Source organism: Aulonocara stuartgranti (assembly GCF_965226115.1).
Source record: "Aulonocara stuartgranti genome assembly, chromosome: 18".
Taxonomy (NCBI): domain Eukaryota; kingdom Metazoa; phylum Chordata; class Actinopteri; order Cichliformes; family Cichlidae; genus Aulonocara; species Aulonocara stuartgranti.
Window position 1 is genome coordinate 26,409,818 of NC_138954.1, and position 24,084 is coordinate 26,433,901.

Genomic DNA, 24,084 nt, shown 5'->3' on the forward strand with positions numbered 1-24,084 from the left:
GGCCTGCCAACTCTGTATCCTTCCCCAGCAATAAAAGGTCATTGGAGAGGAGATGGTGTGTCCTTTTGTGCGTCACAGTTCTGCCTGGAGAAGTGTTTTTTTCTTCTTTTTTTTGTTTCGCCTTCTTAGATGTCTCCTCTCCTCCTCTTCTTTTCTTGAAACGTGTTTTCTTCCGCTCTTGCTCTGTGGGTATGTAGAAGGCTAGCCGGTGTCTAATTAGCTTCCAAGTCAAAAACCTGTAAAGCCAATAGGCACATATGCACTGCAGAGACCGTCGCACACAAGTTAATAGGCACACAGACATTCGCAGCTGGAGATGTGTTGCATTTTACATTAGTGTATTCTGGGCACCCAGGCCAGTGCACAGTTGTTTTAATCCAACGGAGCTGGCTGCACAAGTGAGATAACGAGATGCTTACTCACACTAAGCTCCAACTCAAAAGCAGCACAATGGTATTTCAGACTGAGACAGGCACTTTGCAAACTGGTCTGTGGTATTTTTTGCACATACAACTGGCATGAAAGGGACTTTAATTTTCATTTGACTGGCTCTGTTCCTCTTATCTCTTAAATGTCACTTTATCCCTCCCTTGCTGTATTTGTCTCTTAAATATTTTGGCCATATGGCCAGAAATATCTGCACCTGCCATTTTCCCTATTGACGTGCCTATTTCTAGCTTTTTGCCAATCTCCACCCTTCTCTCTTTCTCTGAACAGAATACTTTCTTGCTGTCTGATAAATACCAACAATGAGTTAAGCTTAGCTTAATACAAAAAAGCTTCATATCTAATTCATATGCTGTACATTAACTGCTTCTAGCACTGATAGTCTTGCAAATTTTTGCTTTAATACTTCAATTTTTGGAGCAAATGAAATAATGTAGTGACCTTCAGGATTGCTTGCACTGTATGTGTGTGCATTTTCACATCAAAAAACACCTCTTGGACATCTTTGCACAATACAGCTGCATTCAGCTTTTATGCTCCTTATATCTGGAACAAACTCCCAGAAAGCCTCAGATCAGCTGAAACACTCAGTTTATTTAAATCCAGGTTGAAGACTCACCTGTTCTCAGCTGCATTTGAATAAAGCACCAAATCCACACTTTTAAGCTTAAATTTCAAAACTTACATTTAACTACTGATTTTATCTACTGTTCTGATTTTATCTGTTTTGATTTTATATACTGTTTTGTTTGTTTGTTAATTAGTTTGTTTGTTTGCTTGTTTTAATCAATTTTAAATCATGCTTTTTATTTGTTTTTGTTTCTAATGTCTCTGTAAAGCACTTTGAATCACCTTGTTGTTGAATTGTGCTATACAAATAAACTTGCCTTGCCTTGCCTTGCCTTACACTCAAGGATAGGAGTCCAGGCACATTATGAGGCTGGAGGTGAAAGCAACTGAGAGACACAGGGAAGGAGTTTCAGGGATCAAGTGAGGGTCAAGGTTGGCATGCCCAAAAGGTACTGTGTCCCTGTACTTTCACAGTAAACAGTTAATAGTCTTCAAGTTGAATCAGTATTAGCTCCATAACTTTGACACCTGAATGAAGAATCTTGGGCTCGAATCTTCGGAGACACCTGGGTCAATTTTGAAACTCCAGAATTTCTGTATTTCAACACTTGACATCTAGCAAACACTATAGTCTACCATCAGTGATATATCACATACACTAATTTTGCCTGACAGAATCACGTCCATTTTTAATTCAGTCAGCCCAGTGAATACAGTCATTCAATTGTGGATTTGACTTCTGTTAATTTCTTTTTAAAAGAATCATGAACCCCTTTCCGTCTTTACTTCTTACAAATAGTAAAGATAATCAGTCACTTTAGGAAGCTCTCTTTATAAATAATCCTCTTACTGACTTCTTGTTAATTAACCAAATTAGACTTTCGTTGGCCCTTTCTCAGCTTTTTTTCTTCTTCTTTTTTACAAACCATTTCCATGTTTTCCCCCTTGCTTTTGTCCGTTTGATATCCTTCTGTCTGCTTCTTCCTCGTGTCACTTAAATATTGATAGGTTCCTCGAGCAACAGAAAGAAACTTTAGACCTGTAACAGTGCACAGCGCTGTTGTCCTTTGGCTCGGTTCTCTCCAGTCACTTTAACTCATCACACGCCGTCTTTTCCTGTGTGGAAGTGGAGTTCTACGCTATCGAGTAACAGCACAACTGTAATAAAAACCCTCGAAGGAAGTGCTGTTTTTCCACCCTTCTCATGACTTGAACTTCACACCTCTCTGGCTGTTAGCACTTAAACTTTTAACACAGGGCTGCCACTGTGAGTTTAAAGTTTAGAAGGCGAGTCTGTGTTAAATGCTGCCTCTGGATCAGATCTGGTTCCCGTTTTCAAGCGTACAGAATAACCCACCACTTCCAAGGAAATGAGAAACCTGGCTGAATCACAACATGCAACATTATTTTATTTTTTAATAAATACTTTTAAATGCCTGCTGGGATTTTCTTTTTTAAACAGGTGAATTGAAGCAAATTGACACTTAAAAAGTTGAGCAGCCTGGTAATAGTCAAATATTCACGTGAGCTTTTTAAATTCACTTCTCAAAAGGAATTATTAATAGAACAATTTATAATAGACACTCTCGATGCCTACAAGCAGTTCTGTCTTCCGGCTGTATTACATAAAACATAATGAATTCAGAGAGCCAGAGAGCGACAGTGTGCGAGAGAACAGAAAAATAAGAAGAGGAGAGAAAAACAGATAAACAGCAGGTTAAGCCTGCTGGTACCTAGCCACTTATCACACGATGACCTGGAATCTGTACATTTAGTGCCTAAATAATTTACACAAATACACATTAAGGGCAAAACAGTCCAAAAAATACAGTACTAAAGCACCCCCTAGTGACAGGTTTTGAAATTAAAACCTTAAGTCAATCCATTTTTAGCTGCAGTTCATTTTATTAAGCTTCTATGCTGTTCAGCCCATTATCAATGTAGACTAAAAACAGTGCACATGTCAAAGTAGAACATTCGCTCTGTAAACAGCAACTCTGGTTTCAAAGTAAGTAAACAGTTTAAAAAATAGATAACACAAATAACTTTTTACATCAAGCAAATACACTGTCCATATGAAATAAATATTATGCATTACGTGGTTTATTCTATTAAATATGTTTCCAGATGATTAGTATTAAGTGTCTGCACCTTGATACTGCCTCTGCTTTCTCTGCAACTATATATCTAGCGTATTTCAGATATAGCTCAAAGATAGCAAATCAAGTAAAATTCTTTTTTTAACACTTCTGTCAAGAGCGTTGAGGTGCCGTCTGATTGTTGAACGCTCCCGCATGAATCTGATGTTGCTCAACCATGCTCAAGACGCTGTCTGATAGTCCTTTAATGTCACTGTGTGTGCTGGGATGTGCAGCCAAAGCTTTCAGAAGTTCAGTCAGGCCTTCCTTCTCCAGCATGCTGCTGTAGTGTGAAGCTGGATGGATTGAGGAGAGGAGAAGCGATAAAAAGATGAAAGAGGGATAGAGCTCAAGACTATTAATAAACCAAACGGCCTATAAAATATGATCATATTTTTGCATGAATAAAACAATTGTTTCAGATCAACCCATCACGCCGATAGTGTAACCGCCCTTGGATCCCCACAGCTGTGTTTGTGTGTGTGTCTTACTGTTTTGAGTGCAGACCAGATGTATGGCCCAGACTGCCCACAGCTGCACGCCTGCGGGCTGACAAGTTTGAAGCAGAGGGCAAAAAGGATGGAACGACCTGAAACATGGACATCAAATAACCCAGTTTTTGTTTGTCCCAGATGCAATCCAGCTGAGTATGTGAGCTAAGGTGATGCAGAAAATGATTCTCAATCACATTTAGGACGTTTTCTTGTGATGTCTGAGCTTTCTGTAGCAATTGTGGTAGAATTCTAGTGGAAAGACAAGTTTTATAACACATAATTACCAGGTCATCTTTTAAGACTTCAGCTATCAAATTGTGCCCTGGCTGGAAAATTCATACAGCTACAGCAGAAGGGTTATTATCACTAAGAAAATTTAATGAATGCCAAATGGGGAAAAGTCATTTTATCTAAAACGCTGAAACAGTGGCGTTGGTATAGCTGCACCATTGAGAAAACAATGCATGAATTATATTAAAGTTGCAAAATCCAAAAGTATCAGAGATTGTCAGTAGATGCAGCTGTGCTGTCATATGAGAAGCCTATATGATATCCTTCCTGAGTAAATATACCTATAGGCATGGTTTAAAAGATCCTACATGACCTCCTTCTCAAGCTACTGTGTTCACTAAACTTGACCTCTGACCTTGAAGTCTTACCTTAATCATGAGGTCAAGGCTGCTGATATTCAAAGCTATCAGAGAACCTTTTCTCGAGTTATCATCACTGCTGCCCACCTGGTTAACCCAGTTAATGCCCCAAGTGTTTCAGGCTGAGAGGTAAAAACTGTTAAAAGGAACTGTCCATGGTGTTTAAGATCAGGCTTGTATTCCACTGATTAAACTGGTGAAAACTGTGCAAATTTTGTGTGATCTAAAGAGAATGTAACATGTGTAACCTAATTAATGGGGAAACTGTTTAAATAAAGTGTTATTCAGCATGTAGCTCATGTCTGATGTCAAACTGAGACTAGTTTTATTCTCTCTTTACATATTTCTGTTCTGTCTTTGCTATTCTCTCACCTGTAAGACACCATCTCCCTCTCAAGATGGGTCCACGTCATGATGGAATCGTGCTGCCGAGACAGAAAGGCATATTCACAAAATGTGGTAGATCTTACATGAAGAGCAGCATTCAAAACACACACACACACCAGCTGCTTCAGTACGGTGCTGCGCAACTCATTTTCCAGGGTCCAGGCATCTGGTCTGGAAGCAAGGTGCGCCAGTATCCCCCCTGCAAAGTAGCGAACCCCCACATCCACCTGAGAGTCCTGCAAGAGGCTGAGAATGTGCTCCAAAATGTCCTCCTCCATCAGATCAGCCTGCAACTCCTCCACCTCAGCAATGTTGTTCTGCAATTCAGGGAGACCAATTATAGCAGTGACTGCAAAAACATAATATAAAAGGCAAGCATAACACAGGAACTGTTTTGTGTATGATTACGGCTGCCTACAGATGACTTCATTTAAAAGTATATACACTACCCACCAGAAGGCCAAGAACTTTCTGCTGAATAGAAGGTTCAGTGTAGTAGGACTGCAAAGCAAAAGGGAACAGCATGAGAGGAAACATACACTCTTATGTTAACGTCTCTCTTTGTGACGTTCATTTTTAATCAGTGTGTCTATTGCTTTATTTTCTGGTCTCCTTTACCTCCAGAACCTCCTCGTACAGCTCCAAGCCCCGGCACTCAATGAAATTGCGCGCTGCTACTGGCATTTCATCCGTCAGGTTCCACAGAGCACTCAGGGCAAACTTCAGAGTGGAGTCGACAACTCCAACCATGGCTTTCTGCTGCACAATAGCCAGCAGCTGCTGTTAACAGAGACAACAAGAAGAGGAAATATGGCACCGTGGAAAAGCACAGAGGGGGAGAGAAAATGGGAGATTACTTTTTTTGTAGAATAAATAAATATATAGGAGAAATATTGTACACATAGCGGGAACATACTAATGTGTAGCTTTAGACATAGAGCAAAAGAGGATAACTAAGTGTGGAGAGCAAGACGAAGTGACTGAGAAGCAGAGAAAGAGCAAATTGAGGCGTAGGCGTGCATTAAGCGATGGAATGACAAGGGCATCGAGTAGAGACGTGTATGCATTAAGTAACTGTAAATGGACAGGTGAGAAAGACGGCGAGGGAAAGAGAAACACAGGGAGAGAATTAGAAATAAACCCGTGCTAAGCCTTAATGTACCTTCATTATAAAGATATCCTTGCTGAATTGTGCCATCTCCTCTGTGGACAACTGCACATAAAAACAAATGGATGAGTGCTTCTTTTAAGGGTGTTTTATCCATTCTTCTAAATGTCAGTCTAAAACAAGAGGGTACTTTTATCCCACAAGAAAATTGTCCACATTTAACTGGACTAAATGAAAGCATAAAGCCGCTCGCTGAAATAAGTGTCAAAGGGTTAGCTCTCAACAGGTAGGATTAAAAGGTGCCACCACTATTTTCCAGCAGCAGACTAATGCACAGCGAGCGAGAAAAGTCTTGACCTTGGCCACCAGAATGGAGATGACAGCCACAGCCATCCTCTGCAGGGTCGGATCCTCGTGGCTGCTCAGCCAGTTAATCACCAGCATTGCCGCTAAATACCTGAAGCACGATAGCAGCGTGGATATAAGGAACACAGTATTACAAAAATACACCAGTGATGCACAGCAAAACCTTGTGAAAAGTTCACTGCTTTGGTTTAACATCTGGAAGAACTATTTCTTTTGGCAGTTGCATTTCAGAAAAGAAAAAAAAAACCCACACAACTCAGCTGGATTCCAATCTTATGGAAAAACACTACACTGCCACTCTATGCGTGCACTGATTATTTTGGCTACTGCCAGACCAATGGACTCAAAGATCATATTACGACTGACGGAAAGTAAACTAACTTGTCAAAAGGAACCTCCTGGAGGATGTAGTCACTGCAGAGGGCCAGCAGACAGTTCTTTTGCACCTGGAGAGACGGTAACACTTCATGAATTGAAGTATGGGGTATTATAGAGCAACTACAACTACAGTCAGGATTAGGTCTTAATTCTGTCAGGAATTAAGTTGGATTCTGGTGAATAGCAACTCAGCTAGAACAAAACCATTGAGTGCCACCTTTTGCTGGTATACAAATACATGATATTATGATTCTAAAATCTGATGGTGGCTTTCACAAAGGATGGGGCATGCACTGAAATCCATCCATTACCTGAAATAATGGTTTTTCAGTGCATCCATTATCTTCAATAGCTTGCACCACGCAACAGCACTTTGCTGCTGCGCAAAGCAAATGCACAGCTCAGGAGCATTTGCGGGTTCAGCATCTTTCAACTTTGACCCATGCTTGCTGGGAAGCACACATTGCTAGTGGAAAGGAGGCTATGACCTGGCAGCAGGTAGGGAAGGCAAAATGAGGAAAAGTTGATATCATAAGTCTGAAATTTTGGCGTGCACACACATACACACACTCTCACCAGAAGATTAATGCAAAAACCTTTTGTGGAAAACAAGTTTCCATCCCAGTAGAGACGCCAAGTTTTTAAACTCCTAAAACACCTAATATTAGTAGTGAACCCAAAGGCGAGTAGAGTACATGCCACATCCTGAGTGAAAGCCTTTGAGGCACTGAGCATACTCCTGACCTGCTGGTGGTTGGGGAAATTCTTCATGGTGTTTAACAGTTGGGTGACAGTAGAGCTGAGCAAGCTGATGGGCATGGCCTGTGCCAAGTCCTGAGTGGTCAGGTTGAACACACACGCTGTGGCGACCAGGTGGATGTGCAAGGAGGTGGGGTGCCTCTGCATACCACTCACCACCAGCTATAGGACAACAAAATATCCATTATATTAGTGGTGCCCAACATTTTTTATCTGAAATATACTCAGAGCACTGTCACTGTCTTTTATAAAAAAAAAAAATTTAAAAAAAAGCACCAATCTATGTTCATTTGCACTTATTTTAAACTGAACGATAAACCCTTTCAGCTTATTTCTCAGCTGTAATCAGCTAATTGTTTTAACCATCATCACTATAAGTTCACAATGTCAACCATTCACTACTACTCTGAGTTCGACTCATTGTAACAACTATTCATTTCACTTGACACTTAGTGACCAATAACTTTACGTTACTTTAATCCATACTTTCACATTGCAATTTAAACTTTCAATTCATAATCTTAACTACAGTTTACCTGTTACTTTTTTCAAAACTATTTATTAATTTTTATTCATAACTTTAGCTAGCTCTAAAATTATAAATAAATAGCTAATAAGACTAGCTAACACAAGCGGCTAATCATAGCTAGCTACACACTATGCTACGAATATAACTGCTAGCCATATTTAAATACTTCATAACTTTGCATTAAGAATTTCATGTAGCTAATTTATTTTACTCAACCACATTAGCCTATAGTTTAACTGTAACACTTCACCAAACTATTATACAGATATTTACTAAAACTTTTAGCTAGCTCCTACATTCCAACTCTTTATCGCTTTGGTTTAGCAAAAAAATTAAAATAGCTTACATACATTTAGCTAATTTTTATATTAATGATATAATTTTGTACCCAATTCTTTGATTCAATTTTTGTTTTTTGTTTTTTTTAGGTCAGTGTTAGCAGTTGTGCTAATCTTGCTATACTTAAGGATCTTGCAGAAGTACTCTCTGTGGTACTGTATCTCATTTGGGAATCATTTTGTAGATCATTATTACACAAGCATGTGTTTTCGAAAAAGTAATGAAAGCAATATCCAATCCGCATGTTCTTTTGTTCAATTCTCAGCTCTATTCAACCAATTCATCTATACAGTTGGACTGTACTATTTAACATCAAAGCTGTAATTTAAACTGCCTCACCACCTCTTCTCTTCAATATCCACAATTCACAGGACATTAAAGCTGTAAATTAGGAAAGTGGTTTAAAACACCAAAGAACCAAAGATTTTTGAGAAAAAAAAGATTCTTTATATTACTTTTTTCTTTATTTCAATAAATCATGTTTTAGTACTTTGAGATATGGTGTGAATGTTTGCATTGGTCTCTGCATATGCTGTTTCTCTTGGCAAGGTCTTAGTTAAAAAAAGGAAATGCTAGTTTCAGTGACAGTACTGTTTTTAAAAAGAAATTAATGAACAAGGGAAAAGAGCTCATACAATGGAGAACAAAGGGAGATACTACAGTAAAATCTTACTTATGGTAAGTTTTTGCTTCTCCTAAACTGAACAAAATAGCCAACTGATTTTCTGTTACCACCCAATCAAACAAATCATTCCACAGGTTTACTAAAGACATGTCGGGAAGCAATGCAGACCACAACACCTTCAGCACATCTGGCTGTGGTTTGTCAGTGTCAGTGGTTAGACTGTAGAGATGGACAAGGGCCTCTCGTATGAAACACTCGCGGTCTCTGTACCTTCTGAGTGCCTCACACACCTGGTTCTCATCAGCCTCTCCTGTTACCTGGACACACATTCAGCAGCATTACAGAGAGAGGAAATGCAGTGGGAAAATTCAGAAAGAGTACAAACAGAGCCTCAAGTCAAAAATAAATGAGAAGCTTGTGCAGTAATCAGGCTTGTATTTCTACCATTGCTTTCCCTGGGTAGTAAAAGATTCTTACTTTTAGGCTTTTCTGTGTAGAAAAGAAGTCACAGGAGCTAACCCCAGTGGCTAGCAGGCCCAAAAAGACCAGTCCACTTCTGGATTCCACAAAGCTTCTGATTGCAGCTTCACTGATTCTCTTCCGACCAGAGATATCTAAAGAAACTAGTGATGGGAGGACCTGGGGACTCCCCTCCAGAAGCTGCTGCACTGTCTCATCTCCATCTCTTCCATCGCTGTCATCTACAGAGAAGTGGTCCTCTGAAAAGTCCAGATGCTTGAGAGCATGAAGCTGGCTAAAGACAAAGAGCAGCTGGGCAGGGGACATATCCAGGTGCCGCTGCCTGTGGGCAATAAGGGATCTCAGGGTGTTTTTGCACTCAAGAAGTGCAGTGAGCTTAGAGATAGCACTGCAAGAAATATCCAGCGTCTCCAGGTGAGGGAGATTGCAGATATCCTCAAGGGCAGCATCATTTAGGTCTGTGTTGGCAAGGTTTAACATTCTAAGGCCCCGCAAGGAGCTGAAGCCAACATGGATCCCACCATTTGCCTCTAAAGACTCCCAGTCCAGACGTAAACCGCTGAGGGACAACCTCTGCAGGCTGGATCTGCATTCTGGGTTGGAGGCCAAGCCTGAGACAATGTCAGCCCCAGTAAGACCACCAGAGACCCAGGAGGCATCTAGTTCCAGGAGCCGGTGAGGGCAAAGAGCCAGGCGGAAAGCTTCTGCAGACAGTGGGCAGCTCTGAATGGAGGCTCGGCGCAGACGGAGTTCTTTGCAGCTTCGGAAAATCCCAACAGTTGTGTCATTCAGTATCTCTTATGGGAAGAAACAAACATAGGGATATTGTAGGAAAAAGAAGCATCGGTTAAGTCATATTTATGTTTGTGGAATATACCTTTCCTACTCTTGCAATATGAGAAAACTGAAACCTCTGTTTACTGCGAACTAATAAATCATTTCACCTTCAATTCTTTGGAATAATTTTTCTTTCCTTCAGTTTGCCAAACAACTGCGACCACTCAGTAGCGGTAGAAAATTGATGTTTGCAGAGCTGTTTTATTTTCTGACCTACCTTTAGCTGCCATGTGATTCAGAAGCTGGTCAGCAGTCTCCTGCGGGAAGACCGGGGCCCAGATGAGGCTCATGGAGCCGTCTGCTCGCATGCTGCACAGAGAGCTCAAGCTCTGGCACACCTGAGCCAAGCAGAGGTCACAAAGCGTCGGGGGGCCCTCCGCATCCTGCAAGAACATCACCATGTATCACAATAATCACACACACACTACAGAAGAAGTATATGCTCATATGCTCACTCGACTCAAATTAGAGGGAAAACTTTACATAATATTCCATGTGATCTGGCCAAAATACAACAGCGCAAGTTTTATTATATGTCATAATTCTGTGATGTAAATGTCATATTAAGAGGTTTCAGTTTATTCTAATTGCATTTAAGCCTACATAGACCCTCCAGTTGTCTGTGTGGTCTTCCTCAGGCCTCAGCGGATCTACAGAGACACGGATCTCTAACCTTAGTCTAATTTTATCCGCCACAGATGAGTCTCCGCTCACGAGCAAAGCCTGTTTAAATCGCCTCGACCCCACCGCTTTCTGGAGGGCAAAGTGGACAATAACAACTGTTGCTTCTACGGCTCTACACAACAGCCGAGTGCTTGTCACAGAGTCGATGTGCACGAAAATAAAACCCTGGCGACATTACATGAAAGGGAATGGGGTCAAACTCACCATGCTTGAAAGTGAGAAGTCCGTAGGAAAAATGAAAAAAGTAACAGCAACACTTCGTTCACCTGCTTTTTAAACCATGTTACTCTGATTATTTATTCATTTCCTTCCCCTTAAACGAATGACAGCTAATCAACCGCTCCTCTGTTTAGATTAAAGTCGCTACAGTTTTTCGCCAGACGTCAAACCACAAGTGTCAACTGTCAATGTCCAGCTTGTGATTGGTCAAGCCGCATGACGTCACCGAGGGCTTGGCGCAGTGTCTGTGATTGTAGGGGATTAAACGCTGTATCAATTACAAGCTTAGAGAAGTGTCTTTGGAGGTATTGCATAGATTCTAAATAGTGAGACTTGGATGGTGACTTTAAGTGTTACGATTACTGTGGACTGGGTCTTAAAAAATACAAAAAATAAATATATTTTTCCCTCTCCCTTTGATTTCATCGCATAGGTATTCTCCAACTTTCCACTAGACCAGTATTTCCCCCTTACCTTCTTTCGGTCTTGGGGCAACCCAAAGTGCCTCTCATGTTTCTTGCTGGATAGGAATATGAACATGTAAATAATATAAAATAGCTATCTATTACTTTTTGGCCTCCCACATTTACATAGCCAGAAAGCATATGCTTACACACAAACACATAAACCAGTTACTAATTCTGATAAAAAATATGGATATTTTTGTGGAGTCTGTCAGTTCTTTTACTCCGCAGATTAAGAAATATATTCTTTTAGTTTATCTGGGATTTTTGTTATTGTGTTTTTGTTTTTATCTGCTTTCATGCATCTTCATATCTTCATTCAGAATAAACTGGTACAATTATGGTATTTGCGAAGGTGAAACTGGGTGGTAGTAGAGTAGTTCGGCCACAAGGAGGGGCTCACAGAGAGGGGTGGATTTTATCTTTTTTACCACAATGACAGCTTAAGTCTCAAAGTTCAAAGTGAACTTTCACAGAAATTATCCACAGATACAAAGGATCAAACTCCATTATGTGCCTCCAGAATATACACTTTACATATACTTGGTTTTCAGAAATTTGAGCAGTGAGCCACTTCAGGTGGAGCATGGAAGACCAGGTGATTTGTTTAGAGTTTAAAAGAGTTTGCAGATGTTATTATGCTTGCCATGTTTTATTGTTAAAGGTTGATAATAATAATGGAATATGGGTCTTAAATTATTGATTCTGCAGGACATTTTTTCAGCTTCTGAAATGGCACGTGTTAGAAAAAGTTTGGTAACCACTGTGGAGTCTGAAGTAAAACATCATGTTAACTCAGAGAAACGGGAAAATTATGAGGAGCATTTTGCTCAAAGAGTAATGTCTGTTTTCATAATATATTTGAATAATTCTTTTTATTTTGAAAAGTAGTAAAGTCACTTTGACGTCTTCAGACTTACTGCAAAATTATTTCAAAATAATGAACAAATTTAGAATTTGTTAGTTTTATTCATTGATATGATTTTACTTGCTCAGAAATCTGGTATTACCAAGGCTAAAACAATTTATTTACAAATTAAAGATTTACATTTTTGTTTATTAAAAAAGCTTTTTCCTTTCCTTTTCAATTCAATTCAATTCAATTCTATTTTATTTATATAGCGCCAAATCACAACAAAAGTCGCCTCAAGGCGACTGAAATCAGATTTTCAGATTTCAAAAACATTTTTAAAAATAAAGATTTTTCATTCCTGTTTGCTGTAATTTTTCAGTTTCACCCACTGCAGTGAGACTCACTATGTCGATCACGCACAAACAAACATATGCCCTCACACATGTGTGCGTCACACACGAGCACCCACACACTTCTACACAGACACATTTCTACAATATGAATCCTGTCTTGATTGCTCAGAAACAATACTGTCCTCCCACATGCTGAAGTATGCCTCCCCACACAGAGAATCCCCATGCTTCAAAGCCTGTGCTTCCTCTCCGGTCCAAAACATTTAGCTGAGGGGCGTTCTTTTTTGTTTGAAAAGCCCTGTGCATATTATCCTCATACCAAATAAGCACAGCTGCCAATAGCTCTTGGATTGCCTCTGGAGGAACACACATCCCATATAGGGAGTAAACACGAGAGAAGCACTCGCATCCAAAAAAACAGACCTCGTATTATTATGCTAGAGCTGGATCGCCAGAATCACTCAGTCATTAGATTCGAGTTGATAGGAAACAGATTTGCGTGGAGTAAGCAGACTGTGAGAAGTAGTTAGGTGAATGAAACTGACAGATGAATATGTGAGTGAGAGGGAGAAAAGAAAAAAGTCCATCAGCTTTCAAGCCTGACTGGCATATTGCGTGTGTAGGAGACTGACTAACCCTGCAAACCAGATCTTGTTAGGATTTAAAAGATGGCAGAAAGATTGTTTTTTGCATGTGCCTTCACCAGTAACTGACTCACAGCCAAGTGCATTCATCACTTTGTGGTGAAACTTTATATTAGGAGGAGTCTTTTACCCAAACTGACATCAGAGGAGGAAGGCAGGGCCAAAGCCTCCACTCAGACTACAGGAGGAAAAAAAAATCACACCATCAGCCCCTCTCGTTCTGTATATGGACCACCCTCCAGTGTCCTCTTCCAGTTGACAGTTTCTGCTGGTGCCATAGCATAGTGTGCAGGCCGTTAATCTCAATGAGAACAAAGTCAGAGGGAGACTGGGAGTGAGGAGATGGGAATGGAGAACCAGCAGAGGAGGCACGCGTGAGACACCGAGCTGGGTTCTACCTGCAGCTCTTGGACCACTGATTGATCTCACTGACACAGGTTAGACTTTTGCCTGTTTTAAGAGCTCAGAGTGGCATGTGAAGTTTCAGAAACTGATGTGACAGTATGTATATTTTTGAACTATATGCGCATTATTGAATCTGTAGATCTTTGATGAATGCAAAACACAGATCTAAATGCAATGTACTGAGTATAAACCTTCTTCTGATGGCTTTAGAAGGATCCGTGGAAGGACTGTTAATCTCCTAAAGGAAATATGTCTGATGTGAACCACTTGGCCCCATTCACCATGTTTAATGTTCATGTTTAATGTTGTCTCTTTAGCAGACAGACTTAATCAGTGGCACCGTCGGAATAACTTGTGGTCTAATCCTGAAAGAAATCTGCTGGCTCCGAGCAAAAGCCACAACAAAGTTTGAGTGGGATAAAAAGGAGGGATATGTGATTTGTAATAATATATTCTGTATGTTGGTATAACCAGTTTGATGGGACCGTAGGGACTCGTACGCTGTGTTCGCAGATATATAAAAGAAAATCCTTTAATCGAGGAGCTTACCAGCACACAGTGGTGCCACTTAGAGTTAGTGGGCCATTTGGCAGAGTCCTCCTAGATCCCTTCTCCACTGGGGAAAACCAGCCACCGCAAAGTTTGACCTGTCTGGTTGCAAAGGACTATATTAATATAGATGAGGTGGCTGGATCTGGTCAGGTCTGGCTCTGACCAAGGAACGTAGAGGTGAAAATACCCTTTTAATAAATGAAAAAAAGAGGGAGGGAAAAATGAATGCTGTGGCCGAGTTGATGAAGACCAGCAGGGTGTGAACGACAGAGAGAAACCTGGTGGTAATAACTGCAGATGAGATTCACAGCTGCGGCTGAGGAGCCTCTATGTAAACACTGTCACTCCTGTCAGACCAGAGCCTGTGAGATTCATATTGTGGCGTTGGAGACATACAGATGGGCCAATTGCTGAGCCTTAGCTATTGAAGGGAGGGATGACCGGTGACTACAGAAAGACAGGAAAAATGCACTCTCTGAGTAATAATAACTGACTGCCTGTGCCAAGGTGTTTTTGAAGCCCGACACATGGGCCACTTTCATTAAAGCGCCTTTTCCTTTCCCATCATATGGTTTGTGATCTATGCCAAATAAACAGAAGCTAGTTCCATATGTAAAAGCTAAAACAAGCCAAAGCTTTACTTCTATCAATGAGTCTTTGTGCTTCATGAGAACACAAAAAACTTTCCCTTGAGGCGAGCATGTTTTTTTCCCTGCAAGGATGATAAAAGGGTACTATTCTGCTACCGGAGCATTCTGAGCTTAGGTAATGCTCTGGGATCGGTCCCGTTTACTGTGGTCAGGGCTCTTCAATGCAACTAAACATCAAGTTAAGGCCACAGAAATGATTCAATGCCCCTGCTGTCTCTGCCTCGCGATCATTAATTTCTGCCTTCGTGGGCATCTGTAAAAATCCTCAGCAGATGTGTTTCAGAGCATCAGCGTGATGCAGTTCATATCATGCGCCTGTCAGAAGTGTCAGCTGAAGGTTCAGCTTCAACTCATCCACCAGACTGCCTTCTGGTTGGATTTGGCTTGACTGCCAAAGTCAGCCTGACGCTGGCTCGCCGTTATTGCTCCACTTCCAGAGCCAAGCCATGTTACTGAGAAGGAGGGATCTTTCCTCTTTCACTTAGCATGCGCCCACCCCTGCTTCTTTTCGTTGCGCTGTCAAAACCAATAAGATCAAAACACCAGCTTTCTTCCCAAAAATAGACTCCAGAAAACATTACTCATAACCCAGGAATCTCCCCTCCCCCCCCCCCCCCCCTTTTTTTTAAACGCTGCTCTTCATCAAACACGCCAATTTATTTTATTTGTCACCAAAACTCAAATGTATCTGCTTTCTAGCAGCCAGGCAGAAGTTAAAGTGAGTCAGAGAAGCCCAATGACTACCACCTGCTGCTTTCTTTGCTCATTACCGGACTAAAAATGTCTGCACCTCATGAAACACAGACTGCCACTGGATGCTTCCCTATAAGATAGCACATTCAGCATCCTCCATGACCACAGTAACGCAGTTTTCTCTCAAGTATATTTTAATTTAATTTAATTTTTTTACTTGGAGTTAAATCTTTTGTCAGATTCCTCTGTTTTATCCACATAAGCTGGTGCTGGTATGGTGAAAGACTATAGGGGAGATTTGCAGAAGGTCTGAGCCATGAGGTCTACTGAAATATTAAAAACAGATCTCAGCACTTGTTCACACCCGCCCAGACATACAAATGTGGTAAGAAAGAGAACCCACGAGGGGAATGTATTTAGAATAGGAGATTTTAAATACACAGATTCCTGCTGATGAACAAACAGCTTAGTATGTGAAAACAGGTGTATCTCAATTTTCACTTTTGTAAAAACTATTTAGTTATTGGTGCTTTTTGACTAAGTTTTGCAGCCGCAGTGGATTAAACAGATTCAAAGGAAAAAAGAGAGCCTTTGCAAAACTTTAGTTTTCTTGTAGTCTGCCTGTTAGAAAGATGATCAAATGGAAAGAGATGAGTGATAAAGATAAATATCTGAACCAACTCTAGTGGAGTCAGTTTATTTTGATGCTACCAAAGTCCTTTTAGAAGCAGGCACCCACTGATGTCCAGATCTGTGGCAGGGAATTCGCAAGGAGCTGCAGGTCAAATATGGTGTTTTCATGGAAAACTCTAGAATAACACCAACCTAATTCCTTATGTATGCAATGCGTTTCTCTTTCCTTTTCATAGATCTGTATGTTTTTTTGATAACGCATAGAGGAAACACCATGGGACCTGGAATGTGGACCGTATTTATTCTGCTTGGTCTGTCCCTCTGGAGCAACAGTCAAGCCTTTACCAAGAACCCCATCCTCTCCCGGATAAGAAGGGCCCCAGAGGCCAATGGAGAAAACAAAAAGTGCTCTTACACCTTCCTGGTCCCCGAGCAGAAGATCACAGGCCCCATCTGTGCCACCCGTGGTTATTCAACCGACAAGGATCGAGTGACACGCCTGGATGTGGCCTCGGTGCGCGACCTGCTGTCTAAGCAGCGTCGGGAGATGGAAACTTTGAAGCTGGTGGTGGACGTCGATGGCAACTTGGTGAATGAGATGAAGCTGTTGAGGAAAGAGAGCAGAAACATGAACTCCCGAGTGACCCAGCTCTACATGCAGCTGCTTCATGAGATCATCCGGAAGAGGGACAACTCGCTGGAGCTGGCTCAGCTGGAGACACGCATCCTCAACGCCACCACCGAGTCGCTGCGCCTGGCATCCCGCTACAGGGAACTGGAGGCCAAATATGCAGCCCTGTCAGCAATAGTGAATAACCAGTCAGTGGTTATAGGAGCACTGGAAGAGCGCTGTATGCAGGTGTATAGTCGTAGGCATGAGCATCCACCTCTTGGACCTCCACTGGTGCAGGTGGTGCCTGAGAACATTCCAGTCAATGTGCCACGTTTCACCAACGAAATCCAGAGGTTTGCACGGGAACGAGGCTCTCGTTCCGGTCCATCACCCACAAGCGGTACCCTGGAAGCCCAGAAACCTCCACAGAGAAACTTCAGCGCAGAAGGTTAGAGAGTTACTCATCCATCCACAAATCCATTCATTTAATCCCTGCTTCAGTCCCAAATATCCAACACAGTCATGGTAAAATGTAGAGCAGCCTTCACAGGCCAACCACAACAAAATAATAATCCAAAATTTTGAACACAGCTGCAGGTGGGCCAGTGTCCCAACTTCTAAAGGTTAAAGATTTTGTAAATTCAGCTCGCACCTCAACAGAAGGAACACAAACCAGGATGGAAATAAAAATGCGCTAATGTCTGAATAGAGGCATGCAACCTAAAGTAGAACAAAGAAAGTCCTAAGCAGTGAGATTTTGCTCATCAACAGATCTCCCTCAGATAGTTCAATTACCTTCACCCAAGAATAATAGAGTGTGTTGAACTTCAGTGCAGCTGTGTGCAAAAGATCCTTCATAAAACTGCAACTGCATGTGAAGTGCAGACAAAACTCAGGCTGGCATTACAGGCGCCGTCCAAACCACAAAGTAGAGGTAATTCTGTTATATAAGTGAATGGACTATACCTTTACCTTATTATCATAATGTGAGCGACTTCCTCATCCTTTCTGTAAACTCACTTCTACACCTGCCAACAATGAAAAAATTTACAATGTTAAATTAGCTTGCGAAAGGGCAGACATTATTAAAGAAAGGTTAATAAGATATCTACTTTTTTATTACTTCAAATGAGGGAAAGTTATTTCTTATTAAAGTGACTTAATAGGCCAATTTTCTTCTACTGCTCTGTATTTAACTTTGCAGACCTACAATACATGCGTTTTATATTACTCTGTGTGCTTGTGTGACTTTTTTTTTTCGTGTTTACTGTTTTTTCCCGCATATTTCATTTTCTGTCAGACATTTCGTTCCTTGTAATGTAAACTCGTTGTCTCAGTGCTCTAATTTAATCTGCCCTATGAAACCCAATTGCGGTCGGATGATAGGTTTGGTCAAAATTGACCTTTTGTTCTCTAGAGAAGTGTGCTTTGTGAAAATGTAACATTTGAAACCACTTACCTACAAAACAGGATAAAAAAAGAAAGAAGCCTGCAATGTTACCCAGTGATTTGTGAAGTCTTTTTAAAGCCTCAAGCTGAGCATTTACACTTTGCAATCTTGTCAATATCAAACAGGGCCATACTTACAAAATTAGCATCATGTTGTATTCAGTATTCATAAACTCAACAGAACAGTTTTTACTGATAGCACGGATTAAGGTAGTGCTACTTTTGGTCTATATAAAAAGTAGTCCACGCTAACTACATCTTAGCTAGGTTAGGCTAACTTGAGGATAGTTTGTTAATCTAAGCTGAAGCATATTTGATTTCTTTTGGGTTTTGTTTTGTTTATTACTAATTTTGTGCATTGAAAAAAAGAACTGAATGCTCTAAAGTCCAATTCAGTTTCTTATGTAGCATAAATAAGTTACTGGCTGAATCTAATAGTAAACAGTACTGGTAAAAGCTAACTAGCCTAGCATCCGTTTCCTTAACAATTCAAAAAGCCTAACAAACCTCACCTTCAGATTTTTGTCTCAGGTCTTTGATTTTTATAAGCATATACAAATGTATTTTTAGTAAATCTGATTATTTTTTCCTACAAAAATGTAGAATGTTTGTTCAGCTCTCTACTTTCTTGATAGAGCTAGATTTTTTAGTTCTCTCTTACTTTTATCAACTGTATCTTCTCTTATTCTCTTTTCCCTCAGGCCCATTCAGAGACTGTCTTGCAGCACAGGAGGCTGGCTACAGCACTAGTGGCATGTACCTAATCAGACCAGATGAAGCTGAGAGGCCAGTGCAGGCCTGGTGTGAACAGGACATAGACAACGGCGGCTGGACTGTCATCCAGAGCAGAAGGGATGGTTCAGTTAACTTCTTCAGGAACTGGGAAAACTACAAGGTGATGACAATTGCACTTCCTCTGCCCCATCTCTTTCCCCCTCTTTTCTTCTTTTAAAAGTGCTGTCAAATAAATACTTGGCCTATCCAGAGATAACAATGTGCTGTTATACGTTCCATCTAGAGGAACCACTGGGGTGTTTGAAACAATTCCCTGAGCCTGAATCTTCATGTATTCACTTACTGTAAGATATGTCAGCAGCACCATTTGTTGGAGATCCTTTTTTATTTTCCCATTATGAAACATTAGCTGTCCCACTAGGAAGGTATGTTCCACAGCTCAGCTGGAGCCAAATTCTTTCCAAACTGCTTCTACTACAGCACCTTCCTGGGTGGATGGTTAGTACTACACCACATCAAAGCACAGTGAGACTGAGATTGAGTACATCATTGCTGGCAGCCTCTGCAATCCGGAGTTCCATTCAACCAGGTCAAGGCTGGAGTCTAAATTGCAATTTCCAACACTGATTTACCTCTGTACTCTCCCACAAAGCCACACACACATACACACACCACAGAGGAGGCCTCAAACTCAAAGCCTACATCATTCATCATTTGCTGGCTCCCCGAACTAATCCGCAATCACAAACCTCAACCTCTTTTACCAAGTGACGTGTTCTGGCGGCATGTAGCCAGACATAGATGGCTGGTGGTTTTTCAACACAAGTGGCCAGGCCAGTTTCACTATTAGCAATGATCCAAGAGATCGTTGCTGTGGGGTAGGAGCAATCAGAATCAGAATCAGAATACTTTATTGATCCCTGGGGGAAATTATTTTTTGTTACAGTGCTCCATTTTAAACCAACATTAAGACAAGACAGACAATACGCTAACTAAGAATAGTACAATATATACATATATATACATACATACATACATAAGTCACTTATAAATAAATAGTTGGAAAAGAAACATGTGTAGCTGTAGCAGCAAACAGTGTGTTAAGTGGATGCGTTGTACAGGGAGATGGCCACAGGCAGGAATGATTTCCTGTGTCGTTCAGTGGTGCTTTTCGGTAATCTCAGTCTCTCACTGAACGAGCTCCTGTGACTGACCAACATGTCATGGAGTGGGTGGGAGGTGTTATCCAACATTGTCTTTATCTTGGACAGCATCCGCCTCTCCGACACCACCTTGAGGGAGTCCAGCTCCATCCCCACAACATTGCTGGCCTTACGGATCAGTTTATTAAGTCTGTTGGCATCTGCGACCCTCAGCCTGCAATGAAGGAGAATTTTGAAGACAGATGGCTTTTCCAGCATAAACTCTACAGCATGTCTTCCTCAGGAATTTCAAATGCAGGATGGTATCCGTATATCTCAATGTATTTTTTTTTTCCTTTTTAATTTTCACTTTTCTGCAGAATCATGTCATGAGAAAGACCTTTCTTATTTGTTCCCCTGACAGTCACTCATCATCGCCCACAACTCCTTTTTATTTTCCTAAATAATCCTCATGTTTCTAAACTCCACGGGTAACCGCAGAACAAACAGTGTACATTGTTTTCTGTGATCTTTTTTGTAACTTTCCTTTTAATCTTCCTTTGACTCAGAGCGGCTTTGGCAACATAGACGGAGAGTACTGGCTCGGCCTAGAAGGCATCTACGGCCTCGGAAGGCAGGGGGACTACAAGCTGCTAGTGGAGCTGGAGGACTGGATGGGCAAGAAGGTTTACGCTCAGTACAGCAGCTTCCACTTGGAGCCAGAGAGCGAAGGCTACCGCCTGAGGCTGGGCACCTACCAGGGCAATGCTGGGGATTCTCTGAGCAGCCACAACGGCAAACAGTTCACTACTCTGGATCGAGACAAAGATGCTTTCTCAGGTAAACAATACTGTGAGATTGTCACACATAGTCTTCTCTGAAGTGTTGAAATATACATTTTCTCTTTGAATAATTGAGACCATTAAATTATTGGAATCTGCAGTCTAAGTGGTCCTTCTTGATTGGTCAAAACATATCAGAATCGACTAACAGATTCAAAAGGGAACATACTGTGACACGAGGCCAAGTTTGTTCATATCAGTGGTATATGTAAAAGATGGGATGGGTCTAAAAAACTGTACTTTACACTTGCAGTCTTTCTAATTGGGTGCAGTGCAGCTGATTACAAGTTTACAAAGTTACCTCAGTAAACATTTTCACCTAATTTAATTTATAGTCTCAATACTTTGTTTCAAAATATATCACAGCAAGATGCTCATTTCATAAATATGGTTATAATTACTGTAAAATAGACTAGAAAGCAATGTATGATTTAAGGCATGGCTGCTGTATGAGCACGTGGTGTCCTCCATTTGTCGCTTTCAGAAAAGCTTTACTATCACAGTCAATTTTTCTCACTTGATAGAAAAAATAAAGACTGGGTTCCATCGCTAGAAATACTTTTTCTGTCCATCATTATTGGCAGACGTAAAAGATAACAAAATACAATACAATGTTATGTTATATGTGTATACACAACACAGAATGCTAATCTCAAGATAACAAAAGGACAAAAACAGAACAAAAAGGGAAAAAAACTTATAGTTTTTTTAAAATTATAGTAATGTTTTCTAGGGCAGTGCCAATTACCTCACTGAGAAGAATAACCAATATGATAACCAATTCTTCTGTTTCCCATTCGCAGGTAATTGTGCCCATTTCCATAAAGGAGGCTGGTGGTACAACGGATGTGGCCAAACCAATCTCAACGGTGTCTGGTACAACGGAGGTGTCTACCGTAGCAAATACCAAGATGGTATCTTCTGGGCCGACTATGGCGGAGGTTTCTACTCAATGAAGTCTGTCCGCATGATGATCAGGCCCATAGATTGAGAAGAATGCATAAGCCAGGCTGGTCAAGGGGCAGCTATGTAGGCCACGGCAAACTTGACTCCATCTACATTGAGCCCAGCTTGAAGATGGAGTTTACCAATCGTCAGACAGTGACCTGAACTCTCTGCTATAAAAGACACAGATTCTGCTTGTTCTCCTTTTGATATCATAGCTGACTCAAACATAGATGGATTTACCATATTCCTATATGACTGCTCATAGGAAGCCATACTGCTCCTTTAACCACCTAATGTGTATGACCGAGAAGGTGAATTAAGAGTATATGCCTACGTTTTTCACTAAAATAATGGTAGCTGTCTCTCTGATTAAGAAACCACAATGTTTTCTTATTAGTATATAACTTCATGGGGCAGAGAAGCCACATCATAAAGGAACTTCAGCAGCTGTGATTTCATTCCCACGGTTAGCATCGCAGGCTCTTAATGCAGCTCGTCCTACCTCGCCAACATAAACGTCTGGAGGAAACACACGTATACGGCATTTAACTTCCTATAGTTGCTGGTAGCTGGAAAAGATATTTTGTTACTACGTTATAGATTTATCTGGGCTCTGTATTCACTTCCAGATGTGAAAGAGCAACACATTAATGAGTTGGAGTTTATACATTTGATTACATGGAAAGAGTGGCGATTTTATTTTTAATCCCTACACTTAAAATGACCTGTATACTGCATGTTAAAGTACTTTGAGTGCAGAAGACCAGAAAGGATCATTTATGTGTATAATTAAGTTATCATTACAGTGAAAGGGGCCAGGTGTCCTGAGGGAAATAGTAAATGATCCTGAAGAAAATAGGACTAATTTCCTGCACTGTACGTGACAATCATTCTCCAAGTGTGCTTACACGTATGGAAATTTGTTTTATATGTTTTTCTCATTTGGCTGTTGATTAAACTTGAGTATGACTCTGAAATACAATCATTGTTGGGAGGGGGAATAAAAAAGATGGATTTCCGTTTTGTTTTGAGTGGTTTTCGAGCATGAAGAATATGCCAGCCGAGCGTGTTGAAAGTTATAGGCATGGGGACAGACAACGAGAAACACATTTCTGAAAGCCAGACGGAGATGGAGAGAGAAATAGAGGGAAGGAAGGGGAGGAGGAGATGAACTGGGATGGAATGGGTCCAAATTTCCAAGTTATTTTTTCCAGCCATCCAACCAGCCCCCTACCCGCACGACCTTTTTTTTTTTTTCAAACACAGAGAAATGTACATTCTTTCCACACAAAAGTGCTTGAACTGTATGTTTTTGTAATTTAAAAAAAATCTCTCCTCAACAAAGACACCAGTCCCTCCACCCTGTAATCACTGGTAAAGATGGAGAGCAGCATCCTTTTAAGGAAAACCATCCCTGAGGAGGGGGTTGCAGGGATGTAAAATGATGGGGATGCATTTGAAGAAATAGCCAGTTGTTGTATCCACAACAACACATTAAAGCCAAGCAGCCTGTAGTCTCGGATCTGAAAATAGGCTCACATGTTGTGCTCACCCACCACAATGGCCTTCACACCCATGTCTTTAAAAACTTTTATAAAGCATGAAATATGAACCAGGAACACGGGTCAAACCCAGCTGGACATGGAAACATGTTTATGGACATGTAAAAAAGCAGCCGCTAATAAAAAAAAAATGGCATTACAATCTTAAAATTAAACAGCAATAAAAGCCGATGAGTCACGATGCTTGGCAGAACAATATTACACAACCAACAGTCACTAAATGGGAACATTTAGGGTTCACTTCAGGGGACATTCTTGTTCAAGTGGTTTCAAAAGAGCTCTTTCCATAGGCTGGTTTATCTGTTCACCAACTCAATAGGTTTACTTGACTTATTAATTATTCGTCCTGTTCTGTCTTGCTGGTTAAAAGTTGTTTTCCACGGCTGATTCAAACAAGTGCTATGACACTTAATAGAAGAAGGATATGCAAAATCCAAAAGTTCCAGCGAATTCCTGGACCAGTTTGCAACACTTTGAATTTGACACTAATAAGAGTTGTCTTAAATCTTTCTGGCCCTGTCGGCTTTGTGTTGATG

General features: G+C 40.9%; 2 protein-coding genes across 5 annotated transcripts; one reads left to right on the forward strand and one right to left on the reverse strand.

The window, feature by feature from the left end:
• Positions 1-2,464: 2,464 nt before the first annotated feature.
• On the reverse strand, positions 2,465-19,044 carry LOC309694148 (protein zyg-11 homolog). Of its 3 annotated transcripts, XM_082513957.1 has the most exons (15): positions 18,981-19,044; positions 17,843-17,898; positions 10,325-10,490; positions 9,268-10,067; positions 8,967-9,107; positions 7,283-7,459; positions 6,542-6,606; positions 6,152-6,251; positions 5,849-5,899; positions 5,305-5,466; positions 5,140-5,187; positions 4,803-5,003; positions 4,672-4,724; positions 3,647-3,744; positions 2,465-3,451 (listed from the first exon to the last, which is right to left on the reverse strand). In XM_082513957.1, the coding sequence occupies exons 3-15, from the start codon at positions 10,413-10,415 to the stop codon at positions 3,270-3,272; spliced, it is 2,169 nt and encodes a 722-aa protein (XP_082370083.1). In that variant the 5' UTR covers positions 10,416-10,490; positions 17,843-17,898; positions 18,981-19,044; the 3' UTR covers positions 2,465-3,269. The 3 variants fall into 3 exon arrangements, with proteins under 3 accessions (XP_082370083.1, XP_082370082.1, XP_082370081.1); XM_082513956.1 differs by lacking the exons at positions 17,843-17,898; positions 18,981-19,044 and adding an exon at positions 10,996-11,200 and having other exon boundaries at positions 5,305-5,463; XM_082513955.1 differs by lacking the exons at positions 17,843-17,898; positions 18,981-19,044 and adding an exon at positions 10,996-11,200.
• Positions 13,492-23,005, forward strand: LOC309694149 (angiopoietin-related protein 1-like). Of its 2 annotated transcripts, none has more exons than XM_082513959.1 (5): positions 13,492-13,761; positions 16,522-17,318; positions 19,021-19,214; positions 20,766-21,036; positions 21,842-23,005. In XM_082513959.1, the coding sequence occupies exons 2-5, from the start codon at positions 16,532-16,534 to the stop codon at positions 22,027-22,029; spliced, it is 1,440 nt and encodes a 479-aa protein (XP_082370085.1). In that variant the 5' UTR covers positions 13,492-13,761; positions 16,522-16,531; the 3' UTR covers positions 22,030-23,005. The 2 variants fall into 2 exon arrangements, with proteins under 2 accessions (XP_082370085.1, XP_082370084.1); XM_082513958.1 differs by having other exon boundaries at positions 13,497-13,761; positions 16,494-17,318.
• Positions 23,006-24,084: the final 1,079 nt, after the last annotated feature.

Coding starts and splice junctions, on each gene's coding strand:
- LOC309694149 (XM_082513959.1), top strand. CDS start 16,532: ATGGGACCTGGAATGTGGACCGTATTTATTCTGCTTGGTCTGTCCCTC. Junction 17,319..19,020: donor GAGAAACTTCAGCGCAGAAG/GTTAGAGAGTTA, acceptor CTTTTCCCTCAG/GCCCATTCAGAGACTGTCTT. Junction 21,037..21,841: donor AGACAAAGATGCTTTCTCAG/GTAAACAATACT, acceptor TCCCATTCGCAG/GTAATTGTGCCCATTTCCAT.
- LOC309694148 (XM_082513955.1), bottom strand. Junction 6,252..6,541: donor CAGGAGGTTCCTTTTGACAA/GTTAGTTTACTT, acceptor ATCGTGCTTCAG/GTATTTAGCGGCAATGCTGG. Junction 3,745..4,671: donor AGGGAGATGGTGTCTTACAG/GTGAGAGAATAG, acceptor TCCATGTTTCAG/GTCGTTCCATCCTTTTTGCC.